Source organism: Diorhabda sublineata, chromosome 7 (genome assembly GCF_026230105.1).
Source record: "Diorhabda sublineata isolate icDioSubl1.1 chromosome 7, icDioSubl1.1, whole genome shotgun sequence".
In the NCBI taxonomy this organism is placed as follows: domain Eukaryota; kingdom Metazoa; phylum Arthropoda; class Insecta; order Coleoptera; family Chrysomelidae; genus Diorhabda; species Diorhabda sublineata.
Window position 1 is genome coordinate 22,465,412 of NC_079480.1, and position 24,804 is coordinate 22,490,215.

Sequence of the window (24,804 nt, forward strand, 5' to 3'; positions counted from 1 at the left end):
CAGAATCTCGTTAAATTAACTTTATTATTTAGCTATTTATTTGGTTTAGATAATACATATATTCTAATATGAAAAAAAAGTAGAATCATGTAACAATAATGAAATAGTATATAAAAAAAACATTTTGGTTGATTGAAATAAAATATTAAACTTCATTAGCAACTAATATAATAGTTATAGTCATATAAAAATATCAATAAGAATAATAAAATAATTGAAAATAAAACATTTTGGTTCATAGAAATAAAATATTGAACTCTATCCGCAACAAATATAATAATTATAGTTTTGTTAAAATATCATTGGTAATTAGCTTATGCAAGCAGGTACAGAAATATATCAAGTTCTTAATAAAAAATAAAAATCTAATAAGATATTAAGGATTGCACAGCTTTTCACATGAATATAATCAAACGTCAGTCACAACTTTGATAATTTCTTATACAGTAAGTGTTTAACTTCAGATCTCAATCCCATAGTACAATCAGCGCCACGTATTATCCCTACAGAATTCAGACCATATTTTAAACGTACCGTCCATAAGAGATGTTCCTCCTTCTCTACACTCCATACATGGACTAATACTCTTATTTTTCCAAGCACAATGTTAAAGACAAAACCTCTATTAGAAATATAACTAACGTCAACCAGACGAAACTTTCGATTCGTTTTCGGTAATCGATTCCAATACGTGTTATTCAAAATAGAAACATTCTGAATCTTTTTTTTTTAATTAATAATCAATTTTGATCCCATATAAAAAGAATGTAATTTTTTTTATTAAAATTGTTAATAATTACAGAATCGCTCATATTCGTACAAAATCGTTTTGGCGTTTTCCTCAATCAAAGTAGCACTCCACGTAATGTTTAATTCTCCTTTTTTATTCATTGATGACTGCTGTATGTTACAGAGAAAGAGACCAAAAATACAATGTCAAAATTCTATGTTTTCTACCAGAGTCTTAACATATTTTTGTTCTGGACGATTGGTAATTAAATAAATAAAAAAATAATTTTCAAAAACAAATGTATATATTACACAATAAAATTTCATTGCATAAAATCTTTCAAAGATCCTTTCCTTTTGTTGTTAAACTGGGCTGAGTTTGCTTTATAGAATCGCTTAGCGTGTTATTCATTTCACTTTTATGAAGACCTGCACTCGTCGAATTTTTTATTTGTACTATTGGGGTTGACGGGTGATGTGGCGAAGCGTCAGGTAACATAGTTTTTGTAAATAAATTCAAGACCGAACGTGGTATTAAACTAAAACATATAAAAAAATATGATAGTATCGGCAATATGGCCGATAAAGTTTATATAATATCAAATAATAATAGTTTAAATAAGATTGGTGGCGATATCTAGTGGTCATATAACGTAAAAAAAATGTAAATATATCGAAACGAATTCAACGACAAAATCGCCATCTGGTGGCTCTAACAATCGCCAATTATTAGTATATTAGAAAATTAAGTAAAAAAATCAGAATTTGTTGATGAAAACGCCATCTAATGGTAATTATAGGAAATTACAAAAAAGCAAACGACATAAGCACCATCCATTGATGACAATACGAAATTACGTCAATAAAAAACGAAATGCATTAACATAAACGCCATCTATTGATACTAGTAGAAAATTACAACAATGAGAATCGAAATTTGTTGACATAATCGCCATCTATTGGTAATAGCAAGAAATTGTATCGATAAAAATTGAAATATTTTGAGATGAACGCCATCAATTGGTAATAGTAGGAAATTACGTTGATAAGAATCGAAATTTGTCAACATAACCGCCATATTTTGGTGTATTAAAATGAGATCTATTGAAGTTAATGCCATCTATTAATATTTGAAAATTAAGTGACGTCGAATGAAAATTATATAAACTGACTCAAAGACCATCTACTAATGGCATACTTGAAATACAACAATTTAAAATAGAAATTTACCGACGTTAAAACCATCTATTGGTAATATTTAGTATATACATCAAACAAAAATGATTAAACATGACACGAACGCCACCTTTTAAAAAAAATTCTGTAACTCCAACAACTAAAGAGATTCATCGAATTCAATATTTACGTCACTTAAAATAATAGTATCTACCGACACCAACGCCACTTATTGACAACATTCTGTAATTCTATCAATGAGGAAGAAATCTTTCAATGTTGATGCCATCTAGTGATAACATTCAGTATTCAAGTGAATTACAAATAAAATCTGCCAACACAATCGCCACCTATGTGTATTTAAAATGCGACATCTGTGGTAGTTACATATGAACGTCCATTTAAAATGAGATGTGTTGTCATAAACTACATCTGTTGGAGAGTAAATACTTACAGTTTTAGTGGTAAAAACCACCTCATGTAACCGGGTATTATAACTAAATCTTCTTCTTTTCTCAAAGCATCGATGATTCTATCGGCGACGTCGTTGGATTTCAACGTCGGGAAAAATTTAGAACTGACGTTTTCGAACATACCGGTCTGTTGAATGAAATAAGGGCAAACGACGGTCGTTTTAACGCCTTCGACGCCCATTTCGAATAGTTCAGATTTTAGGGATTCGTCGAAACCGACCGCTGCGTATTTGGAAGCGCAGTAATCGACTAATTTCGATACGCCAATATGGCCGGCCAACGAAGCTATAGTAACTATATGGCCACGGTCTCTTTCTATCATTTTAGGCAAGAAGGCTTTAACAGTCTGGAATAAAATTATAATAAAATTACACATCGAGGAATAAATTTGATTTTAAATCCCAAAATGGCATTAGAACGAGTTGTCAGTCATATAATGTTGATAAATCGGAGGTCGGTAGTATTGTCACTGCCATATTGGCGAGTAATAACAGTGCAGGATTTGAACTTAATACGAATATTTTTATGTAAATTTATATAAAAAAAATTGCTGATATGTTTTTTTGTGATAAAAATAAATATTAATTGCATTAAAACATAAAACACCCTCACAATAAATGTTTTATGTCGAAGTTAGTTAGTCGTTTATAATTAAAGAACTATAGTCATAAATTTATGACTTCGTATTTCTCTCAGCGTTGCCATTGTTTTTTATAATAAAAACAAAATAAATTTTTTTCGAAGCAAAATGAAAAATATTGAATAAAAGAATTTCTTTTCTTATGTTTTTATATTGTATTAACCTCTAGAGAGTGCGGTCACGTTTCTCGGAGTTTAATGAACGAACTTGAATTATGTTCATGATTATATACGGGGTACCGGAAAAGGGAAACGGTCGGAATTTTGTTATTTCGCACTTTTTTGTTCGTGAAGCTGCAGAAATATTAAGGTTTGTTTTTGGGTTGACGACGTATATAAAAATGGGATTTTCAAGCGTAATTTCCCAATTTCCCTTAAGGTGATAAAAAGGATACGCAAAATTTTATGTTCGTAAAAATTTTTTTAAGTTGATTAAGAAAATTTTGGAAAAAAAATCATTTTACCATTCCCCCTCAAGTTATTTCAAAAAAAAATACTAATTTAGACATTTTGAAGTCTGTAATTCGTTCAAAAAGCCCCTGAAATTGATATAAAAAACACAAATTTTGCCAAAAAAATCGCTAATTTGGAAACGAAAGAGTTTTTTTATTCTTCAGAAATTTTCTCAAATTGCTCCAAAAAACACAAAATTTGACGCGTAAAAATTTGTAATTCGTCAAAATTGTCTTAAGTTGATCCAAAAAGCAAAAATTTTGCAAAAAATCTTGTAATTTTCAACATTCATCCCAAAAGGAATCCAAAAAACACAAATTTGATCATGAAAAAATTTGCCATTCTCAGGAATTCCTTCAAATTGATCCAAAAACCACAAATATTATGAAAACATTGAAAATTCTCAACATTTCCCCCAAGTTAACGCAAAAATTTGTAATTCGTCAAAATTCTCTTAACTTATTCCAAAAAACATAAATTTGGACAAAACAAACAATTCAACTTGAAGTTATAAAAAATAGAAAATTTTTAAAATAAAACAAAAAAAAACTTACCCAAAAATGTGCTACAATATTTACATCGAACGTCCTTTGAATTAAATCGTCAGGAGTATCGAGTAAAGAGTAGCCTGATACTACACCCGCATTATTAATTAAAACAGAAACCTGAAATAAAATTATACTACACTAATCAAAGAACAAATTATTTCCTCCTAGTATAAAAACATTTAAATTTGTGTTCTGTTCTGTTGATTAGGGATGTACTACCGATAGCCGAGTTGATACGAACATAGCCGAATCGCGATCATAAAATAGATCCAAACTTTAATTATCCAAATTTAAGAACAAAAAGGAATTTTCCATATATCGAAATAAAAATCGCTAAACGAAAACATTTATACTGTTACTGAATATTTTTTTTTAAATGTAATTTGATTACATGTTAAAAAATTTCCGCTCGGATCCATATTCATTACGATCATGTCAGATTTTCAGAAATTCGTTAAACAGTGAACTTTGCTTTTTAAGCATTTATTGCGTGATAAACTCGTTTAATTAACGAAAAAAATGTATCAAAACCCGCCGAAAACAACTTTTTTTATATTAATATAAAGAGAATGTGTCAACTGCTACGAGATTTGAAAGAATATACAGATACTCACATCACCAACTTCGTCTTGAGTTTTTTTAGCTACCTCGTATACATTTTTTCTATCTGCTATATTACATTTGTAACCGTAGGCTTTGCCACCTACACCTTTTACTAAATTAACAGTTTCTTCTATACCTATAATAAAAAAGAAAAAAAAACAAATACAAACAATAGTACAAATCGTATCCTCCAAATAAATATGGGAATGAAATGGACTGTTTTAACGATCTTATAACGGATTTTGAGTGATAAAATTATCTTGCAACAGTTGATTACAAAAAAAAATATTTGTATTGAATCGTTAGGTTATTTAAAAATCATATATTACATTATGGCAACTATGGCTGCGTTATTGGTAGCCATGTTTTGATAAGTTCACACTGTTGCCGAACTTATTTATATAACGAGAATTATACATGATTAAATATTAGTTAATTTCGAATAGTAATTAAAACCTTACGAAATTTGGGGAATTTATATAACAAATCAACTATTACGAGTTGTTTTTTTATTAAAAGAATGTAAATTCTGCAATAATCATCTCATAAATTCCAAAATTGACGTTACGAAATTAAAATTTATTCAAATAACGTTCACTGTTCTACTGCATAATTATAAAAATACGAGATTACAACATATTATTACCCATATAAACATTAGTTGAAAGTAACCGGGAAGTTAGTTTAAAGAAAGTAGTTTTATTTGTATATGGCGTGTACCAAACTATAAACTAATTGGTATCAAATATGTATTAATAAAATAAGCAGAATGCAATTAAAACGAAATTTTTATAATTTTTACGATGTTATTTATCATTTTCGACGAAATAGTAAGTAAAAATAATCGTTAAATGTGTATAAAACAATAATAAAAAATTGTGTCAATAAGAGGACGTACACAAATAAGATGAAGGTGAAATTTAATATTATAGCGACGTTGCCACATCAATCTATAAATTAAAATGATAAGATGGAAATATTTTTGTTAATAATTCAATTTTTAATAATCGATTACTAAAATAAATGATATATTTCATACAATCGGTTCTTCTGAATAGTAAAATAAATGTGTTTAATGAAATTTGTACATACCTTTTTCGTTGATATCCCATAAAACGACAACAGCGCCTAGTCTGGACAACCTAAGCGCCAATAATCTACCCAAACCGCCGCCTCCTCCTGTTACGAGTGTAATTTCTCCTTCGAGGATTTTCTTGTATTGATAAGACGATGGCAAACATGCTTTATACAAGGCACTTATAATTAACACTATGGAATGTAATAAGAATCCTATTAATTCCAAAATACTAGTTAATAATTGGTTATTTCTTTGTTCTTTTTCGGTTGCCATATTGATTCAAAAGCTACGTTCTAAATGTCGAACTAATTGCTACTAATCGAACTTTTATCACAGAATAGGTCATCGATGTTATCTGGGTATATCTAAAAATATATTATGTTGTTCAACGATTCCAGGTTAATAATTTTCATATTATCAGTTATTAGTTTTCAAAAGAATTTAAGTGCCAGATAATATTTTTCAAGACGCACGTAATTTTAACATAAATTGAATGTTTTTTTTACATATATAGTGAAGATATATAACATTTAACACTTCCCGTACGAACGTCTCTTATAAATAACGTAATAAATTAATAATAATTATGGCAGAAACTGTTTTATATATCTACATAACATTTCCATAATGTGCGTGCCTGCTAAGATACTTTCACATTTTTTTTTATCTATACTTCCTTCTGTAAATAAGTAGTCGAGTTTACAGATTACTCAAATTCAATGCACTTGAAAGTAATCTCGTATTTCTTCACATGTCGTTTATTTTTCAACACCGAGGCTTATTCAGCTGCAGACCGGTTATGACGTAAGATTAAATTGATTGAATCTTATAATGTTTACTTACAAACACACTTTCCCGTCTTTGTGACGTAGATTCAATTAAAAATTGCATTCAATTTCTAACTTGAAATATTTCGATTTTTTATAATACTAATATATCATTTCATTATAAAAAACTATAAAATAGACGCCATTATTATAAACGCGCACAGATGTTTTGCGTAGTTGTCACGTTGCAATATTTGTAGTTTAAATACACAATTGATACAAATTAGAATTTGTGTACTTTATAATATTTAACACGTAATGCGGTTATACTTTAATTTTGTTAGTTTGTAATTTGAATTCATTTATTCGAAATTATCCGAATGTAATAAAAATAAATCTTACAACACCGAATATCGATACCTCAATTATTATGATACACGAGAGTTGATTTCATTTACATTTTATTAGTGTAATTGTATGCGCCATTTTGATAAATATAATTTTTGATGCAGTGAAATATATTAATAGAGATGTGAAAATAACTGTATAATTGAAATTCATGAATCAAAAACTTGTTTTTGCGTTATTTTGACTAAATAATTCATAATTTCAATAAATATGAAATTTTTTTAAAAATTTCACTTACCAATCATGAAAATGATTATTAACCATTGCTTGGCTTGTTTCATCAATTCTTATAATAAATCTGGAAGGAAAACAATAAAATCAATATATTTTATATGTATATAACGAATAAAAGAGCCAATCAACAGTCTAAATATTTTGAAAATAAAAACAAAAATGACTATTTGTCTGCATCGTCCAGATGACCTTGAAACCGCTTAAAAGTTGTAACAAGGGCGTCTGCGATTATTCTACATTATTATTTTTTGTATATTTAACGAGAAAAACATGTTTGATAACCTTATAAATTATACATAACATTTAACCTTATACTATCACAAGGACAATGTAATTATTGGTACAATTAAACAATTAAAAAGTTTATTGCGCGGAAATGACGTAAAAACTCGAACCCTCAAACTGATTTTTGCTACAAATTTATTACGAGTCCAGAAAATACGAGGTATATTGAAAAGTATCTTAAGAAAGTTTAGCAATAAGCAAATATTCAGATACCAGCCCTGTATAAATAGTTGGGATAAAAACGATTAAAGCATCTATGAAATCAAGTTTTAACATGACAAGGTTGCATTTTTTATGAAAAATAACGAGAATGAGTTTCATTTGGAACTTGTTCTTGAGATTATTTCTAAATTGAAAATAAAATATTGGAGGGAAGTCTATTAAATATAAAAAATAAATATTTTTGAGACTTGATTTTGATTTAAGACATCATATAATGTATTCAACTTGACGTATAATTGTATGTACATTCGAAATATAATAAAAGTATGATAACTTACCTTTATAAATACGCAATGAGACAAATAAGAGACATTAATATTATTTAATAACAGGTTCGAAGTTACTTCAATTGAAACTGGAGACAATCGCGAAATACGCCGCAACTGTTGAGGCCAATATTATTATAAATGAAAAGCATACAAGGTGATCCACTACTGATTACTCAGGAGTTATTTGAAAATTACATTTTCATTTAGATATTCGTCAATGGAAAAAAACAAAATCTAGTAAAATTATATCACTAAAATATACATGAAAAATTGATAGCACAATTAATTATATAATAATAACAAAAACAAAACTTCTGTTTGTTAACTGAATATTACGTAAAATATACAACGTCTAAGTAATATATACGAGGCACGGATAAAAAATAATGATTTTATTTTTATTTACATAAAGTTACGAATTATTTTGAAAAAATAAATGAGTTTTCATTATATGTAAATGATTTAAGTTTGCATTGCCTTATACGAGGGCTATTCTATATATTTCTAGATGCCAAGAAGCTGAAGGAGCATTTTTAAATGGTATCATCCTCAAATATTTGACGAAGATGTCCTTATTAGCCTTATAAGGATAAGAGATCTTAATAAACTTTTATCTAACTCCAAATTGTCTCTATTGGTTTTAAAAGGACTCTATGATGTATTTTAGCCTTGCTCTAAACTTTATTATCTTTGGAACGTTTACAGATTGTCTTTATTAATTGTGAGACGTTTCCAGGACGTCTCTATTAGCCTTTTAAGGACTCCAAGATGTCTTGACAAACATTTATTTAACTCCAAAATGTCTTTATTCGTAATAAAAGGACTCTATGATGTATTTTGGCCTTGATCTAAGCTTCATTATCCTTGGAACGTCTCTAGTCTGTCTTTATTAATTGTGAGACGTTTCCAGGACGTCTCTATTAGCCTTTTAAGGACTCCAAGATGTCTTGACAAACATTTATCCAACTCCAAAATGTCTTTATTCGTAATAAAAGGACTCTATGATGTATTTTGGCCTTGATCTAAGCTTCATTATCCTTGGAACGTCTCTAGTCTGTCTTTATTAATTGTGAGACGTTTCCAGGACGTCTCTATTAGCCTTTTAAGGACTCCAAGATGTCTTGACAAACATTTATCCAACTCCAAAATGTCTTTATTCGTAATAAAAGGACTCTATGATGTATTTTGGCCTTGATCTAAGCTTCATTATCCTTGGAATGTCTCTAGTCTGTCTTTATTAATTGTGAGACGTTTCCAGGACGTCTCTATTAGCCTTTTAAGGACTCCAAGATGTCTTGACAAACATTTATCCAACTCCAAAATGTCTTTATTCGTAATAAAAGGACTCTATGATGTATTTTGGCCTTGATCTAAGCTTCATTATCCTTGGAACGTCTCTAGTCTGTCTTTATTAATTGTGAGACGTTTCCAGGACGTCTCTATTAGCCTTTTAAGTACTCCAAGATGTCTTGACAAACATTTATCCAACTCCAAAATGTCTTTATTCGTAATAAAAGGACTCTATGATGTATTTTGGCCTTGATCTAAGCTTCATTATCCTTGGAACGTCTCTAGATTGTCTTTATTAATTGTGAGACGTTTCCAGGACGTCTCTATTAGCCTTATAAGGATTCCAAGATGTCTTGACAAACATTTATCCAACTCCAAAATGTCTCTATTGGTTTTAAAAGGACTTTATGATGTATTTTGGCCTTGCTCAAAGCTTCATAAACCTTGTAACGTCTCTAGATTGTCTTTATTAATTGTGAGACGTTTCCAGGACGTCTCTATTAGCCTTGTAAGGACTCCAAGATGTTTTGACAAACATTTATCCCACTCCAAAATGTCTCTATTGGTTTTAAAAAGACTCTATGATGTATTTTGGCCTTGATCTAAGCTTCATTATCCTTGGAACGTCTCTAGATTGTCTTTATTAATTGTGAGACGTTTCCAGGACGTCTCTATTAGCCTTTTAAGGACTCCAAGATGTCTTGACAAACATTTATTTAACTCCAAAATGTCTTTATTCGTAATAAAAGGACTCTATGATGTATTTTGGCCTTGATCTAAGCTTCATTATCCTTGGAACGTCTCTAGATTATCTTTATTAATTGTGAGACGTTTCCAGGACGTCTCTATTAGCCTTATAAGGACTCCAAGATGTCTTGACAAACATTTATCCAAGTCCAAAATGTCTCTATTGGTTTTAAAAGGACTCTATGATGTATTTTGGCCTTGCTCAAAGCTTCATTAACCTTGTAACGTCTCTAGATTGTCTTTATTAATTGTGAGACATTTCCAGGATGTCTCTATTAGCCTTGTAAGGACTCCAAGATGTCTTGACAAACATTTATCCAACTCCAAAATGTCTCTATTGGTTTTAAAAAGACTCTATGATGTATTTTGGCCTTGATCTAAGCTTCATTATCCTTGGACCATCTCTAGTCTGTCTTTATTAATTGTGAGACGTTTCCAGGACGTCTCTATTAGCCTTTTAAGGACTCCAAGATGTCTTGACAAACATTTATCCAACTCCAAAATGTCTTTATTCGTAATAAAAGGACTCTATGATGTATTTTGGCCTTGATCTAAGCTTCATTATCCTTGGAACGTCTCTAGATTGTCTTTATTAATTGTGAGACGTTTCCAGGACGTCTCTATTAGCCTTATAAGGATTCCAAGATGTCTTGACAAACATTTATCCAACTCCAAAATGTCTCTATTGGTTTTAAAAGGACTTTATGATGTATTTTGGCCTTGCTCAAAGCTTCATAAACCTTGTAACGTCTCTAGATTGTCTTTATTAATTGTGAGACGTTTCCAGGACGTCTCTATTAGCCTTGTAAGGACTCCAAGATGTTTTGACAAACATTTATCCCACTCCAAAATGTCTCTATTGGTTTTAAAAAGACTCTATGATGTATTTTGGCCTTGATCTAAGCTTCATTATCCTTGGAACGTCTCTAGATTGTCTTTATTAATTGTGAGACGTTTCCAGGACGTCTCTATTAGCCTTTTAAGGACTCCAAGATGTCTTGACAAACATTTATTTAACTCCAAAATGTCTTTATTCGTAATAAAAGGACTCTATGATGTATTTTGGCCTTGATCTAAGCTTCATTATCCTTGGAACGTCTCTAGATTATCTTTATTAATTGTGAGACGTTTCCAGGACGTCTCTATTAGCCTTATAAGGACTCCAAGATGTCTTGACAAACATTTATCCAAGTCCAAAATGTCTCTATTGGTTTTAAAAGGACTCTATGATGTATTTTGGCCTTGCTCAAAGCTTCATTAACCTTGTAACGTCTCTAGATTGTCTTTATTAATTGTGAGACATTTCCAGGATGTCTCTATTAGCCTTGTAAGGACTCCAAGATGTCTTGACAAACATTTATCCAACTCCAAAATGTCTCTATTGGTTTTAAAAAGACTCTATGATGTATTTTGGCCTTGATCTAAGCTTCATTATCCTTGGACCATCTCTAGTCTGTCTTTATTAATTGTGAGACGTTTCCAGGATGTCTCTATTAGCCTTGTAAGGACTCCAAGATGTCTTGACAAACATTTATCCAACTCCAAAATGTCTCTATTGGTTTTAAAAAGACTCTATGATGTATTTTGGCCTTGATCTAAGCTTCATTATCCTTGGAACATCTCTAGTCTGTTTTTATTAATTGTGAGACGTTTCCAGGACGTCTCTATTAGCCTTTTAAGGACCCCAAGATGTCTTGACAAACATTTATCCAACTCCAAAATGTCTCTATCGGTTTTAAAAAGACTCTATGATGTATTTTGGCCTTGATCTAAGCTTCATTATCCTTGGAACATCTCTAGTCTGTCTTTATTAATTGTGAGACGTTTCCAGGACGTCTCTATTAGCCTTTTAAGGACTCCAAGATGTCTTGACAAACATTTATCCAACTCCAAAATGTCTTTATTCGTAATAAAAGGACTCTATGATGTATTTTGGCCTTGATCTAAGCTTCATTATCCTTGGAACGTCTCTAGATTATCTTTATTAATTGTGAGACGTTTCCAGGACGTCTCTATTAGCCTTATAAGGACTCCAAGATGTCTTGACAAACATTTATCCAAGTCCAAAATGTCTCTATTGGTTTTAAAAGGACTCTATGATGTATTTTGGCCTTGCTCAAAGCTTCATTAACCTTGTAACGTCTCTAGATTGTCTTTATTAATTGTGAGACATTTCCAGGATGTCTCTATTAGCCTTGTAAGGACTCCAAGATGTCTTGACAAACATTTATCCAACTCCAAAATGTCTCTATTGGTTTTAAAAAGACTCTATGATGTATTTTGGCCTTGATCTAAGCTTCATTATCCTTGGACCATCTCTAGTCTGTCTTTATTAATTGTGAGACGTTTCCAGGACGTCTCTATTAGCCTTTTAAGGACTCCAAGATGTCTTGACAAACATTTATCCAACTCCAAAATGTCTTTATTCGTAATAAAAGGACTCTATGATGTATTTTGGCCTTGATCTAAGCTTCATTATCCTTGGAACGTCTCTAGATTGTCTTTATTAATTGTGAGACGTTTCCAGGACGTCTCTATTAGCCTTATAAGGATTCCAAGATGTCTTGACAAACATTTATCCAACTCCAAAATGTCTCTATTGGTTTTAAAAGGACTTTATGATGTATTTTGGCCTTGCTCAAAGCTTCATAAACCTTGTAACGTCTCTAGATTGTCTTTATTAATTGTGAGACGTTTCCAGGACGTCTCTATTAGCCTTGTAAGGACTCCAAGATGTTTTGACAAACATTTATCCCACTCCAAAATGTCTCTATTGGTTTTAAAAAGACTCTATGATGTATTTTGGCCTTGATCTAAGCTTCATTATCCTTGGAACGTCTCTAGATTGTCTTTATTAATTGTGAGACGTTTCCAGGACGTCTCTATTAGCCTTTTAAGGACTCCAAGATGTCTTGACAAACATTTATCCAACTCCAAAATGTCTTTATTCGTAATAAAAGGACTCTATGATGTATTTTGGCCTTGATCTAAGCTTCATTATCCTTGGAACGTCTCTAGATTATCTTTATTAATTGTGAGACGTTTCCAGGACGTCTCTATTAGCCTTTTAAGGACTCCAAGATGTCTTGACAAAGATTTATCCAACTCCAAAATGTCTCTATTGGTTTTAAAAGGACTTTATGATGTATTTTGGCCTTGCTCAAAGCTTCATAAACCTTGTAACGTCTCTAGATTGTCTTTATTAATTGTGAGACGTTTCCAGGACGTCTCTATTAGCCTTATAAGGACTCCAAGATGTCTTGACAAACATTTATCCAAGTCCAAAATGTCTCTATTGGTTTTAAAAGGACTCTATGATGTATTTTGGCCTTACTCAAAGCTTCATTAACCTTGTAACGTCTCTAGATTGTCTTTATTAATTGTGAGACATTTCCAGGATGTCTCTATTAGCCTTGTAAGGACTCCAAGATGTTTTGACAAACATTTATCCCACTCCAAAATGTCTCTATTGGTTTTAAAAAGACTCTATGATGTATTTTAGCCTTGCTGTAAACTTTATTATCCTTGGAACGTCTCTAGATTGTCTTTATTAGTTGTGAGAAGTTTCCAGGACTTCAAGATCTCTTGACAAACATTTATCCAACTCCAAAATGTCTCTATTGGTTTTAAAATGACTCTATGATGTATTTTGGCCTTGATCTAAGCTTCATTATCTTTGGAACGTCTCTAGATTGTTTTTATTGATTGTGAGACGTTTCCAGGACGTCTCTATTAACCTTGTAAGGACTCCAAGATGTCTTGACAAACATTTATCCAACTCCAAAATGTCATTATGTAATTATTTCACAAAACCGTATTTTTTTGTTGCCATTACCCTGTATAATTTTATATGTGTGTATAAATACTTCTATATTTTTTATTATTTTTGAAAAACAATATGTATATTGATCGAACATTATTAATACATTAAAATAAATTAAACTAATTTTTTGTTATCGTTTTTATTTCGAGGTTAACGTGATTCTTCTATGAACTGTGACGTATTTAACGTTGTTTAATGTAAACATATCAAAAGTACAATTTATATTCAGTGCCATTCAGTTCAATTAAGTTAATGTTTTTTTTTCAATTTTCGTGAAAATTCGTTAATCGTTTTTAAAGATATCGACGAAAACCGGTCGGTAATTAACCTTGACATTTTAAACACGAATCGAAAAGGTTTTCATTGAATGATGAATGATTTTGTTCTGTATGAAAAGGTTGAAGTGTAGGTATTTTTAGGTAAAAATAATTCAAACATTTAGTGTATCATAATTAACATATTTCTAGAATGGAATATGATGTGTTTTAATTAAAAATCGAATAGCGACAACCCCTAGAGCCGCCACTTTAATATATGTATAATAGACTAACCGTTATGAAGTTTATTGGCCCGTCTGTATTTGTATAAATATAAATGGTACCAAGACAAAGTAAATAATAAACACCGATAAACATAGTTTATTTATAATTGATTATTTTCCCTTCTATATATATATATATATATATATATAGATATATATATATATATATATATATATATATATATATATATATATATATATATATATATATTAGTCTATTACTATAGTTATAATAATAAAATGTATGAGTTCAACTTTGAAATGTAAGTCTAAGTAATATAATATGATGATAATAAAAACTGTGCACATTAAAGTAATAATTGACAACATTTACAAATCTAAAAATAAATAGAAATAACCTTTGTATTTTCATTTGACTTGGCAACATTGTATATCAATAAATTTAATTGTTCACTTAACTTTAAATGGGGGAATTTTTTCCCATAAACTTTTTTAAGTGGTGATTAGAATATTTACACCATTTTCGGTAAAACATTTTTTTTTAATCTAGTAAATGCCGTAAAACATGTCAAAATTTGGCATTCAAACTAATCTGTATTAATATTTATAATAGTTTAACAATCTAAGGAAAATGTGTCGTAATATGATATTTGTATCAATATTTTTGAACGTTTTTAATAAAAAATACGTAATTTAGAAAAAAATGTGGAAATTTAACATTTACGTCATAGTAGTTTTAGTATAAAATTAAAACGATCCCGTAAAAATATGACATGTGACAAATGTCATAACTAAATAGAAACTGTTTTCAGTTATTAGTAGGATAGTTCCAACGTTGCCAAGTTGTATTATGAAAATAAATGAATAGTATAGATGTATAGAACACTACACATATGAACATAATGAAAAATCTTTATTGTTTTGTGTATTCTAACGTCATATAAGACACTTTAAAAGTAGTAATATCGATTATTACCCCTTGATACGCCACTGTCTATAAGGTATCTTTTAAGTCATCTTTTTTGTTATTGTTAATTAAAATGCAAAAATATTTATTTCCGAACCTGAAACATCAACATGACCATAATTGATGCTTGATTCACTTATTTATAATTAGGTTTTGTTGAAATAATAAATTTCCTGATACCCACAAAATTTAATGACTAATTTATTGGTAATTGTTAACTCTGAAGATTATACTTTTCAAATCATTCTATGCCCTAGATTTTTTCACTACCATTAAGACTTTCTAATTTCAAACAATGTTTCTAATTCGATTTTGTTAAATTTAAATAACACACATAAAAAGCTGACGTATTCCACTAACCTTAATATTCCAATTAACAAAAACTCCAATGGTAAAATCACAAAAAGCTCGATATTATCTTAATAGAAATATCAGTGAGAGTTTTAACTCTAAATCTCGGCCACAATCGCGCTGCAACTGAATCTGACACCAACTGCAAAATTCCGAATAAAACGAAACCTACACTCCAATAGCGCGGTTTTGGAGGTGACATGTTTATATTCTATCACTATAGCAACGATGCGACTCGCTAACTCATTCTTCTTCTTTTTCTTAGGTAAATTGTAAGTTTAAATATGAAAGCGCGGGAAAATTACTGTACGGTATGGACCGTACTCGTACGAAGTTATATAATTTTTAATTATTTTATGCAAATTATTTCCTCTTATTTCCATTCAGATCTTATTTCACTTAAAAAAACTTTCGTTTGAAAAATATTTTTATTTTAGTATAATAGTAACTACTACAATTTGACTTGTCCCTGTTTGCAGAACAAATTAATGTTATCTAATCTTTGGTATCCAAATAAAGCTTTATCGATATAAATGTTACTAATGCAGTACTTCTAATAGGTACCAAATACGATTTACATTCATTTATAATATGGAAAGTTTCGAAAATTGTTTTACTACTTTAATAGTAATACTTCTATTGTGTAATAGCATCCGTTGTATAGACGAGACGGAATGTGACAATATAGAAATACAACAGCTTTGTCTCAATCAAGACACCTGCGACTCTTGCATACAAGCTCACTATTGCTGTCATTTTTGTTTTGATAACGTAAGTATACTTATTATCGTATATATTGGTGATGACGTAATATAATGGCGCGTCTTGATTATTCGCGCATGACTAATAGAACGTGTTAGTGTTCAGAGTCGTATCAATCAATTTCGCTATATATCTATTAATTATAAAATAAGGTTAGCTTTTACCTTGAAAAATTATAAAGAACAATGACACATATACTCTTGAATAAACTGATATCTAAACGTAAACATGATTCTTTAATTCTAAAAGAAGATTATTATATACAATCAGAGATAAGATAATTTTGGTACATTTTTACGAATAGTAAATGATTTCATACTAAACAAACAAATAAATATTATTTTTTAATCCGATTCTGTGCTCCCAAAATACATCGCGCCATCCGTGCATGTCGATGTTCAACATATGATCGATATTGACCAATTGTAGACAGTGTGTATGTCACCGTCACCATCGAACTATAGATAGAAATTTTTGGAATTTTCATATTTTGTTATAGGGTTAATTTAAATCTAATTGTAAGTATACGAGTAAGAACATTTTGGTATCGGTAGGACTGGATATTGTTGAGGTTGAACTTTTTATTTTTCAGATCTTAATGTATGTATATTTCTTCTTAAATGGTCTCGATTTTAGATCTCTTTTGATAGAAAATTGGTTTCAAAAATTAAGTAGAAACATTTTGATAAAGATCGAAATAGATCGAAACGTTAATTTTTACCTATACCTGATCAAAACGATTGATCAAACGAAAAACTATAACGCAGTTTCGTTTGACAAAATTAATGTCAATAACATTTGTAGAAATACACTGAGAGAAAATGTAACACCAAAAATAACCTGTTGAGTTTACAATGCCCTATAGACAAAATAGAAGAAAATTTCGAGAATACGGTTGAAATCGTGGAAGATGATCCTTTTAGTATCATCACCGAAAACGCTAATTTAGAAGAAATTGTGCAGATAAAACCTCAAAAAATGCATCTTAAATTACGTAAAGGTGCCCCATTTAACCTAACTTTCAAATATAGACCAGCGGAAAATTATCCTTTGGATCTCTACTATCTCGGCGATCTGAGTTTATCGATGAGTGAAAATATGAAGATTTTCAAATCTTTAGGAAAAGATTTGCCTCGTAATTTGAGTCAATTGACGGAAAATTATAAATTGGCTTATGGGACGTTCGTGGATAAACCAGGAATGCCGTTTTATTTCACCGATAAAAAGTCCTTGGAGAATCCCTGCCACAATTCAGGAGTATCGTGCGAGAAAGGATATTTATTCAAACATTGGTTGGATTTTACGCAGGACAGTGAGGCATTTTTGAAAAAGGTACTTTGCTTTAGATTAATAATAAATTAAAAAACATACATACTCATTACGTGATTTATGTTTTTTTTAATAAATTCTGTAAATTATTCGTTTTGAATCGCCATTTTGTTGTGTATTTAATGCATTTGACTCGTTCAATGAATTTTTCATCATTTTTACGATTTATTCCAAGAATTTTATCACTTAATTTCAACTTTTTGCCGATAGAAAATTAATTTGGGACATTCTGTACAAAATTTTACCGACCTAAATCGTTTTTATACTCCATTTTGTGACGTATTAAAAAATGGCATAATTTGTTTTTTCTGACTTAAATTAATTTTTTCATTTTCTCCACAAATACGATTAGTTTTAACGTATCCTCGTATATATTTCGCGATCTATATATATTTTTCTGCCACGTATTTAATGCAAAATATTCAATTTTCTCGCCATTTTGATGACGTATCCGTTGAGTTTATGAAATAAATCGATTTTCCAGCAATTTTTTATACTTGTTTGCAACTAACTTCAGGTCGAAGCGAGCAGTTTGACTGCGAATGTGGACGATTTAGACGGAGCGTTAGACGCAATTCTCCAAATTCTAAATTGCGACGAAAGAATCGGTTTTTCCAAAAGTTCCCGTAGAATTATTCTACTTCCGACTGATAGTTTACTCCATTCAGCAGGAGACGGGATTTTAGTAGGCGCTGCACGGAAACCAACAGAAGAATGTTTGTTAGATGACAATGGTGATCTCTTGAATCCGTTGATTTATGATTACCCAACACTTCAACATATTGAAATGATGCTGAGACAGAAAAAAGTGAGTTTATTTTGTTTTGTTTTTCTTATTTATACATTTTTTATTCCCCGATGTTTAGGTAAATATAATTTTTGCTGTAAAAACTCGTACTAAATTGTATTATTACACTAACATGACGAGTCAGTTGTTAAAAGGATTTGCATACGTAGGAGAATTAGAAGAACATTCTCAAAATATATTAGAACTGATAAAAGAAGGTGAGTACATAAAAAAAACATTTTTAGTAATAATTTTTTTAATAATATACGTTTACTATTATTATTTTAACAATATACTGAATTTTAACAAAAACATTTTGACATGCGTCAAAACTTACGTAAGTGTCGTGGCGTCTCTGGTGTACCGTATTAGTCCAGGAAATAAAATACAAAAAAGAGGCAAAACTTAGGAATATCTGAGCAGTAAGACGGAAATGAAAAATTTATCACTCGGAAATTATTGCTGGAAATGAGTTCAATTTCACCACTTGGGGGGTTTTCAAGATCGCTGAATACGAATACTAACGGAAAAAGTCTACGAGGTACCTGGTGCTCAGAGTGGTCGACATCTACGTCGTCTACTGGATTCCCGTGGAAATTCGTCATGAAATTGGCCGAATAAATACATCTTGGAGGTGTTTCACGTCTTTGACAACGGATATAAGGACAGAAAATGCCCGCGAGGGACGTGGTGCTCAGGATGGCCGACATCTACATCGTTTACTGGAGTTCCGTGAGAATTTGTTATGCGTTTAGCCAAATATACAAATTTTGAGGGTTTTTGAGGTTATTAAACACGAAAATTAGGACAGAAAATGTCCACGACGTACTTGGTGCCCATGGAAGTCGATATCTACGTCGTCTTCTGGAGCCTCATGGAAATTCGTCATGAATTTGACCTATTATATACATTCTGGGGATTTTCGAAGTAACTAAATACAAAAAAATGATAGGAGACGTTCACGAGGCACCTGGAGCTTGGGGTGGTGACGACTCCTCGAGTCCCAAAGAAATTCGTTATGAAATTGGCCGAATATTTACATCCTGGGGATTTTCGAGGTCACTAAATACGAAAATAATGACAGGAAAGGTTTACGAGGTACCTGGAGCCTGGGGTGGCAGACATCTACGACGTCTCCTCGAGTCCCAAGGAAATCCGTTATGTTCTGGGGGTTTTCGAGGTCACTAAACACGAATGTCATGACAGAGTGTATAGGTTCTCGTAATTAATTATGTCAAGTATAAAACTCTGAGTAACTATGTTATTTTCAATTTTCATTAAAAAGATTCATTTATTTTTTACATGTTAATCCATACGAGTTGGATTAGAATGCATTTTGCGTCATCTTGATACGTCTTGTTCGGAATTTTTTTTTGTGATTTATTTCCCGGACTATATAATTTACAAGTTTGTAGGTACCTCTCAACAAATTGTTTATGTTTCAAACATGGCGATTAATTACGTCATTAATAAACGTCAAAATACGTTTCGTATAATTTTAGGTTTTTATAATTTCGCCGAAACTGTTAGTTTTTACGTGAATACGACACTGCACGAATATTTAGACGTGCAGTTATTCGGCGATTGTGAAAATCGTGGTGTATTCAACGCAACCTCGATTTGTTACGGTGTTACAAATGATCCAGTACAATTCAAAATTCAAATAACGTTAAAAGATTTACCATCGGGTAAACGAAATGTGAGTAAAACGTCAATACATTCCGCTATTTTTATTAATGAATTCGTTGTAGGATGTTTTGGAAATAGAAGAAAAAAATATTAACGAAAAATTGCAATTATCTTTAGAATTTATTGGAAATTGTCAATGTGCTGGATACGAAAATTTAGAAAATAAAACTTGTATACACGGTGATTTAAGATGTGGTCGTTGCGAATGTGAAAACAATTGGTGAATATATTTTTAATCTGTAATATACAGGATGTTTCATTAATACATTTTAGGAGTGGAGAAACTTGTTCAGAAGAATGTAACGATTTTGATACCGTAAATTGTAGATTTTTCGATAAAAATGGAGAAGGATCGAAAATATGTAACGGAAAGTGAGTTATTAATTTCAAAAACGATATTTTTTTGTAATTATCAAATTTTTAGAGGAGAATGCGAATGCGGTAAATGCAATTGCGAACCTTCCTATACGGGAAAATACTGCGAATATCAATGTCCTTCGAGAAGAATTAATAGAGAATTGGTGATATGCGGCGGTTCTTCCAAAGGAAAGTGTTTCGAAGGGAAATGTCTGTGTCATCAGGGTTTCACCGGGGAAGATTGTAGTTGTTCGACGTCTCAGCGAGATTGCGTATTCGAAGGGATGGAAATTTGTAGCGGAAACGGAAGATGCGATTGTAATAAATGTTCGTGTTTTGCGGGTTCGATCGGTGATTATTGCGAGAGGAATCAAAATAATACGTCGAATATCGTCTGTGAGAGGTACGAGGAGGAAGTCGCTAAGGTTTTGATGAACAATGGAACTTATCACGTCGAAAATGAGTATGGTGTGGTTCAAATTAATGATGAAACTGATAAAGGAGAATTGACTTGTAGTAAGTATTTTATTTTTTTATTGTTTATAGTATTTTCGTGAGGGGACACGTGAGAAAATTCGAAGAAAAATATGAAATGGAGATAGAAATATAATTCTACGAGGAGAATTTTTTGCAAAAAAAATGAGGGTGAAAATTCTAGAGAAATTTGAGGAAAATATTTGTGGTAATAAAAAAATGGAAAAAAGAGATTGAAAACAGAAGAAAATTGGAAATTATTTGTTGAAAAAACGGGAAATTCGAAAGGAAGTTGTAATTCTGCAGGAAAACATTGAAAAACTGCGAAAAATTGTATTTTCCTGGAAATTAAGGAAACCCGAAGGATTTTTAAGAAATTGAACAAAAGATAACTGGAAAAGTTGAAGTCCTTGAAAACCAGAGAAGCAAAAAACTGGAGAAAAATTGAAAAATTCTTGAGTAAATTGGGAAAATTCCGCTAAAACTGGGAAAAACTAAATTTTTCAAGAAATTTTTTGAAACTCAAGAAAAAAGAACCGCAAAAAATTGAATTTTTTAAAAATTACAAACCGGGAAAAAGATTCCAAATTCTGAAAATAATTTTAAAAAAAATTATGCCATAATTGGGGAAAAAGTATAATTTTTGGAAATTTAAAGGATTTAAAAACGAAGGAAACCAGGAAAACCATAGAAAATTGAATTTTTCGAAAAAAACAAACAAAAAATTCCAAATTCAAGAAAAAATTAAGAAAACCCACAAAAACTGGAAACTTGAAAAAAAAATTTTCACGAAAAATAGAGAAAAACTGAGTTTTGAGAAAAATTTTTGAAACTCAAGAAAAACAGGAAAACCGTAAAAAGTTGAATTTTTCAAATCTTACAAACTAAGAAAAACATGAAAATACGGATAATAATAAAAAAACCTCAAAAACTAAGGAAAATTCAAATTACTTGAAAAAAATGAGATAATTTTTCGACAAATAGAGAAAAACTGAAAAAAGCGAAAAAAACTTGGTTATTTTCGAAAAAATTGGGAAAATTACGAAAACTTTGAGAAAAGTCAAATTTTTCGAGAAATTTTTTGAAACCCAAGAAAAATAGAAAAACCGTAAAAAATTTTTCGAAAATAAACCGAGGGGAAAAAATCAAAATTGTGAAAATAATTGAGAGAAAGCCTCAAAAACTACGAAATTTTTGAACAAATCTCTGAAATGTCCCAAAACTGGAAAAAGTGAAGTTTTCCGAAATTTTTTTAAAACCCAATAAAAACAGGAAATCCGATTTTGGATTCTGAAGGAAAACATTAAAAAAATGGATAAAATAAAAAATTTAGTTTTCCGAAAAATGAAGAAAAGCCACAAATTTCAGAAAAATGGGGAAAACAAAGAATACTCTGAAGAGAAAATATGAAAATAAACAGAAAAACTGGAAATATAAATATTGAAAAATGTGAAAAAGGCACTACTCGAAACTTATCAAACAATATCAAAAATCGACGAAAATAGAAAAAAAATCCATAATCTGGAAAAAAATTTGAAAAACGAGGAATTAAAATTTTTAAAAATTGGGAAGAACCCCAAAAAACTTCGAATTTCCCGTAAAAAAAAGAAAATCGAAATTTTTTCGAAAACCGAGGTAAAGAAACAATCCTGGTAAAAACTGAGAATTAAAAAACGTTTGAATCGAAAAATATACAAATATTTAGAAAAATTGAGAAAAAACGTCAAGAAATAGTACAAATAAAATAAATTTAGAAAAAAACCGCGGATACTGGAAAAAAATTGTAAATTTAAAAAAAACCTGAAAAAAATGAAAATCAGAGAATAGTTGAAACTCTAAAAAAACATACACTAAAAAACAGAAAAATGATTTCTGGAAAGTTGATAAAAAAAATGTTTTTGGTAAGTATGAAAAAATCGGAAAAATTACCAGAAAATAGGGAAAACATGAAAATCAGAAAAACTATAAAATTCTGGCTGGAAAATATATCTGAAAAAATTATTTAAAAATGGAAAAATAAAATATTCCAAAGATACAATAAATTAAAAAAAAAAGTTGGTTAGGTAAAAAATCTAAAATGTAAACGTAAACGAGACTTATTGGTAAATATATCATATGGGGTTTTGGAGAATAAGAAAATTTACTTAAAACAGTTTTTTCATAAAACCTCAAAATTTTCGGGAAAAGTTCGATTTATTAGTTTTTTTTTCAATTTTGCCCATACAAATTTTAATTTTAGATCAAAAAGTAGACATCAGCATGTGTCAAACGTCCTTGTACGAAGGTAACAGTTTATGCATCTTGGAATACTGCTACTACAAATCGGAACAAAACCAAAATACGATGATAATCGCCGCAAGAAAAATTTGCACAATGACGGCAGGTCTGAAAGTCATATTTTCGGGAGCGCTCGTCGTAGCCGCCATTTTAATACTAGGCGTACTCCTAATACTCGCTTATAAACTCCGTATGTATAGAGAAGAAAGGGCGGAATATAAAAAATTTATCAACGCCAATAAAAATGCCGTCGAGATGAATCCGATATATAGAAGTCCTTTAGTGGAATATACTAATCCTTTAAGGACAAAAACTGATTAGATTAGACAGATATTGAAAAAACAAATTGTACAAAGATCTGTTATAAACCAAATAAATTTAAAAAAAAATCCTCATTTTATTTAAATAATATCTCCACACAGCCAAATGGTCTAAAACAGCGCCCTCTAAATGTCTAGAAACAAAGGTAAGTAATCGATTAACTTTTCCGTGACCCCCGTAAAACTGCAATATCTCATGGGAGCCCTACTTAAGTTGGCCTGACCCTAATTTTTCACAAAAAAGTTCTTTAAATTAATAATCAAATACATTAATGTATTTATCTATATTATCTTAAAATTTCCTATTTACCTTCACAATTTTACCCGCTTTTCAACTCTCTTTACTTTTGAAATTCACTTTAATCTTCATTTTATATCTCATAATGTATAAGTATCAGCCATATTTAATCAGATTTTTTTTTCATTGTTAGTACTAAATAACCCAACAATCCACGCACCTTTTTATCATCTGTCAAAACTTGTAAACACTGGATGAGGAGTTAGTAAAGGTTAGTGAAATTTATTTATTGAATTAAAAAGCAAAATGTAATTGAAAACCTTTACTTTTAAACTCAAATTTCGTGCTTAAATAATAATACAGAAATATATCACAGATATATTTATTGGATGGAACAGAGGTATTAGCCTCAACACATATAGGTTTAATGAAAATACGAATATATATAAAACAATTATTCCCAGGTAAGTATCTGACTAATTAATTATGTTAGTTTATATTCGAGAACACAAATCTATTTCATAATAAAATTTATATGTTATAAACACACATTCTTTATTTATTCATATTAAAACATTATATTACTTACCTTCATAATTTTTGTTAAGTTTTAACTCTTTATTCTCTCGAAATTCATATTAATTTTAGTTTTTATATTCATTTCTAAAATTTTTCATCTTTATGTTAATAACAACCTTATTTTATACTGATGTTTCAAATTTCTTCTTCTTTTCATTCTTTGCTAGCTCTTCTTTTTTATCTTAAGATAAGAAAAGTTTTTCATCCACTGTAATAAAAAATATGTTTTCCTTTTTATTTCAGTGTATTATATTCTTTTTTTTTTCTATTATAAACAATATTTTAGTTTCTTTATCATTTAATATATTCAATTAAATTTGTTCACAATAATAACATTTTTATTTATCTATTACGATTCTTCTTTTTTCATTACGTGCTAAATCACCTAGTAATCGAAGTACCTTTCAATTATATGTCATATGTCAAAT

General features: G+C 30.1%; 2 protein-coding genes across 5 annotated transcripts; one reads left to right on the plus strand and one right to left on the minus strand.

Annotated features, from left to right (window-relative positions):
• Positions 1–1,012: 1,012 nt before the first annotated feature.
• On the minus strand, positions 1,013–24,523 carry LOC130446905 (estradiol 17-beta-dehydrogenase 11-like). 3 transcript variants are annotated; one of them, XM_056783421.1, is made up of 7 exons: positions 24,387–24,523; positions 7,113–7,172; positions 5,714–6,064; positions 4,633–4,757; positions 4,025–4,135; positions 2,360–2,724; positions 1,013–1,268 (listed from the first exon to the last, which is right to left on the minus strand). In XM_056783421.1, the coding sequence occupies exons 3-7, from the start codon at positions 5,970–5,972 to the stop codon at positions 1,070–1,072; spliced, it is 1,059 nt and encodes a 352-aa protein (XP_056639399.1). In that variant the 5' UTR covers positions 5,973–6,064; positions 7,113–7,172; positions 24,387–24,523; the 3' UTR covers positions 1,013–1,069. The 3 variants fall into 3 exon arrangements, with proteins under 3 accessions (XP_056639399.1, XP_056639397.1, XP_056639398.1); XM_056783419.1 differs by lacking the exon at positions 24,387–24,523 and adding an exon at positions 15,574–16,014; XM_056783420.1 differs by lacking the exon at positions 24,387–24,523 and adding an exon at positions 7,894–8,167.
• LOC130446904 (integrin beta-nu-like) lies at positions 16,034–23,635 on the plus strand. Of its 2 annotated transcripts, none has more exons than XM_056783417.1 (9): positions 16,034–16,335; positions 17,131–17,658; positions 18,173–18,463; positions 18,522–18,660; positions 19,945–20,141; positions 20,194–20,351; positions 20,405–20,503; positions 20,556–21,004; positions 23,202–23,635. In XM_056783417.1, the coding sequence occupies exons 1-9, from the start codon at positions 16,156–16,158 to the stop codon at positions 23,558–23,560; spliced, it is 2,400 nt and encodes a 799-aa protein (XP_056639395.1). In that variant the 5' UTR covers positions 16,034–16,155; the 3' UTR covers positions 23,561–23,635. The 2 variants fall into 2 exon arrangements, with proteins under 2 accessions (XP_056639395.1, XP_056639396.1); XM_056783418.1 differs by lacking the exon at positions 16,034–16,335 and adding an exon at positions 16,548–16,844 and having other exon boundaries at positions 16,919–17,658.
• Positions 24,524–24,804: the final 281 nt, after the last annotated feature.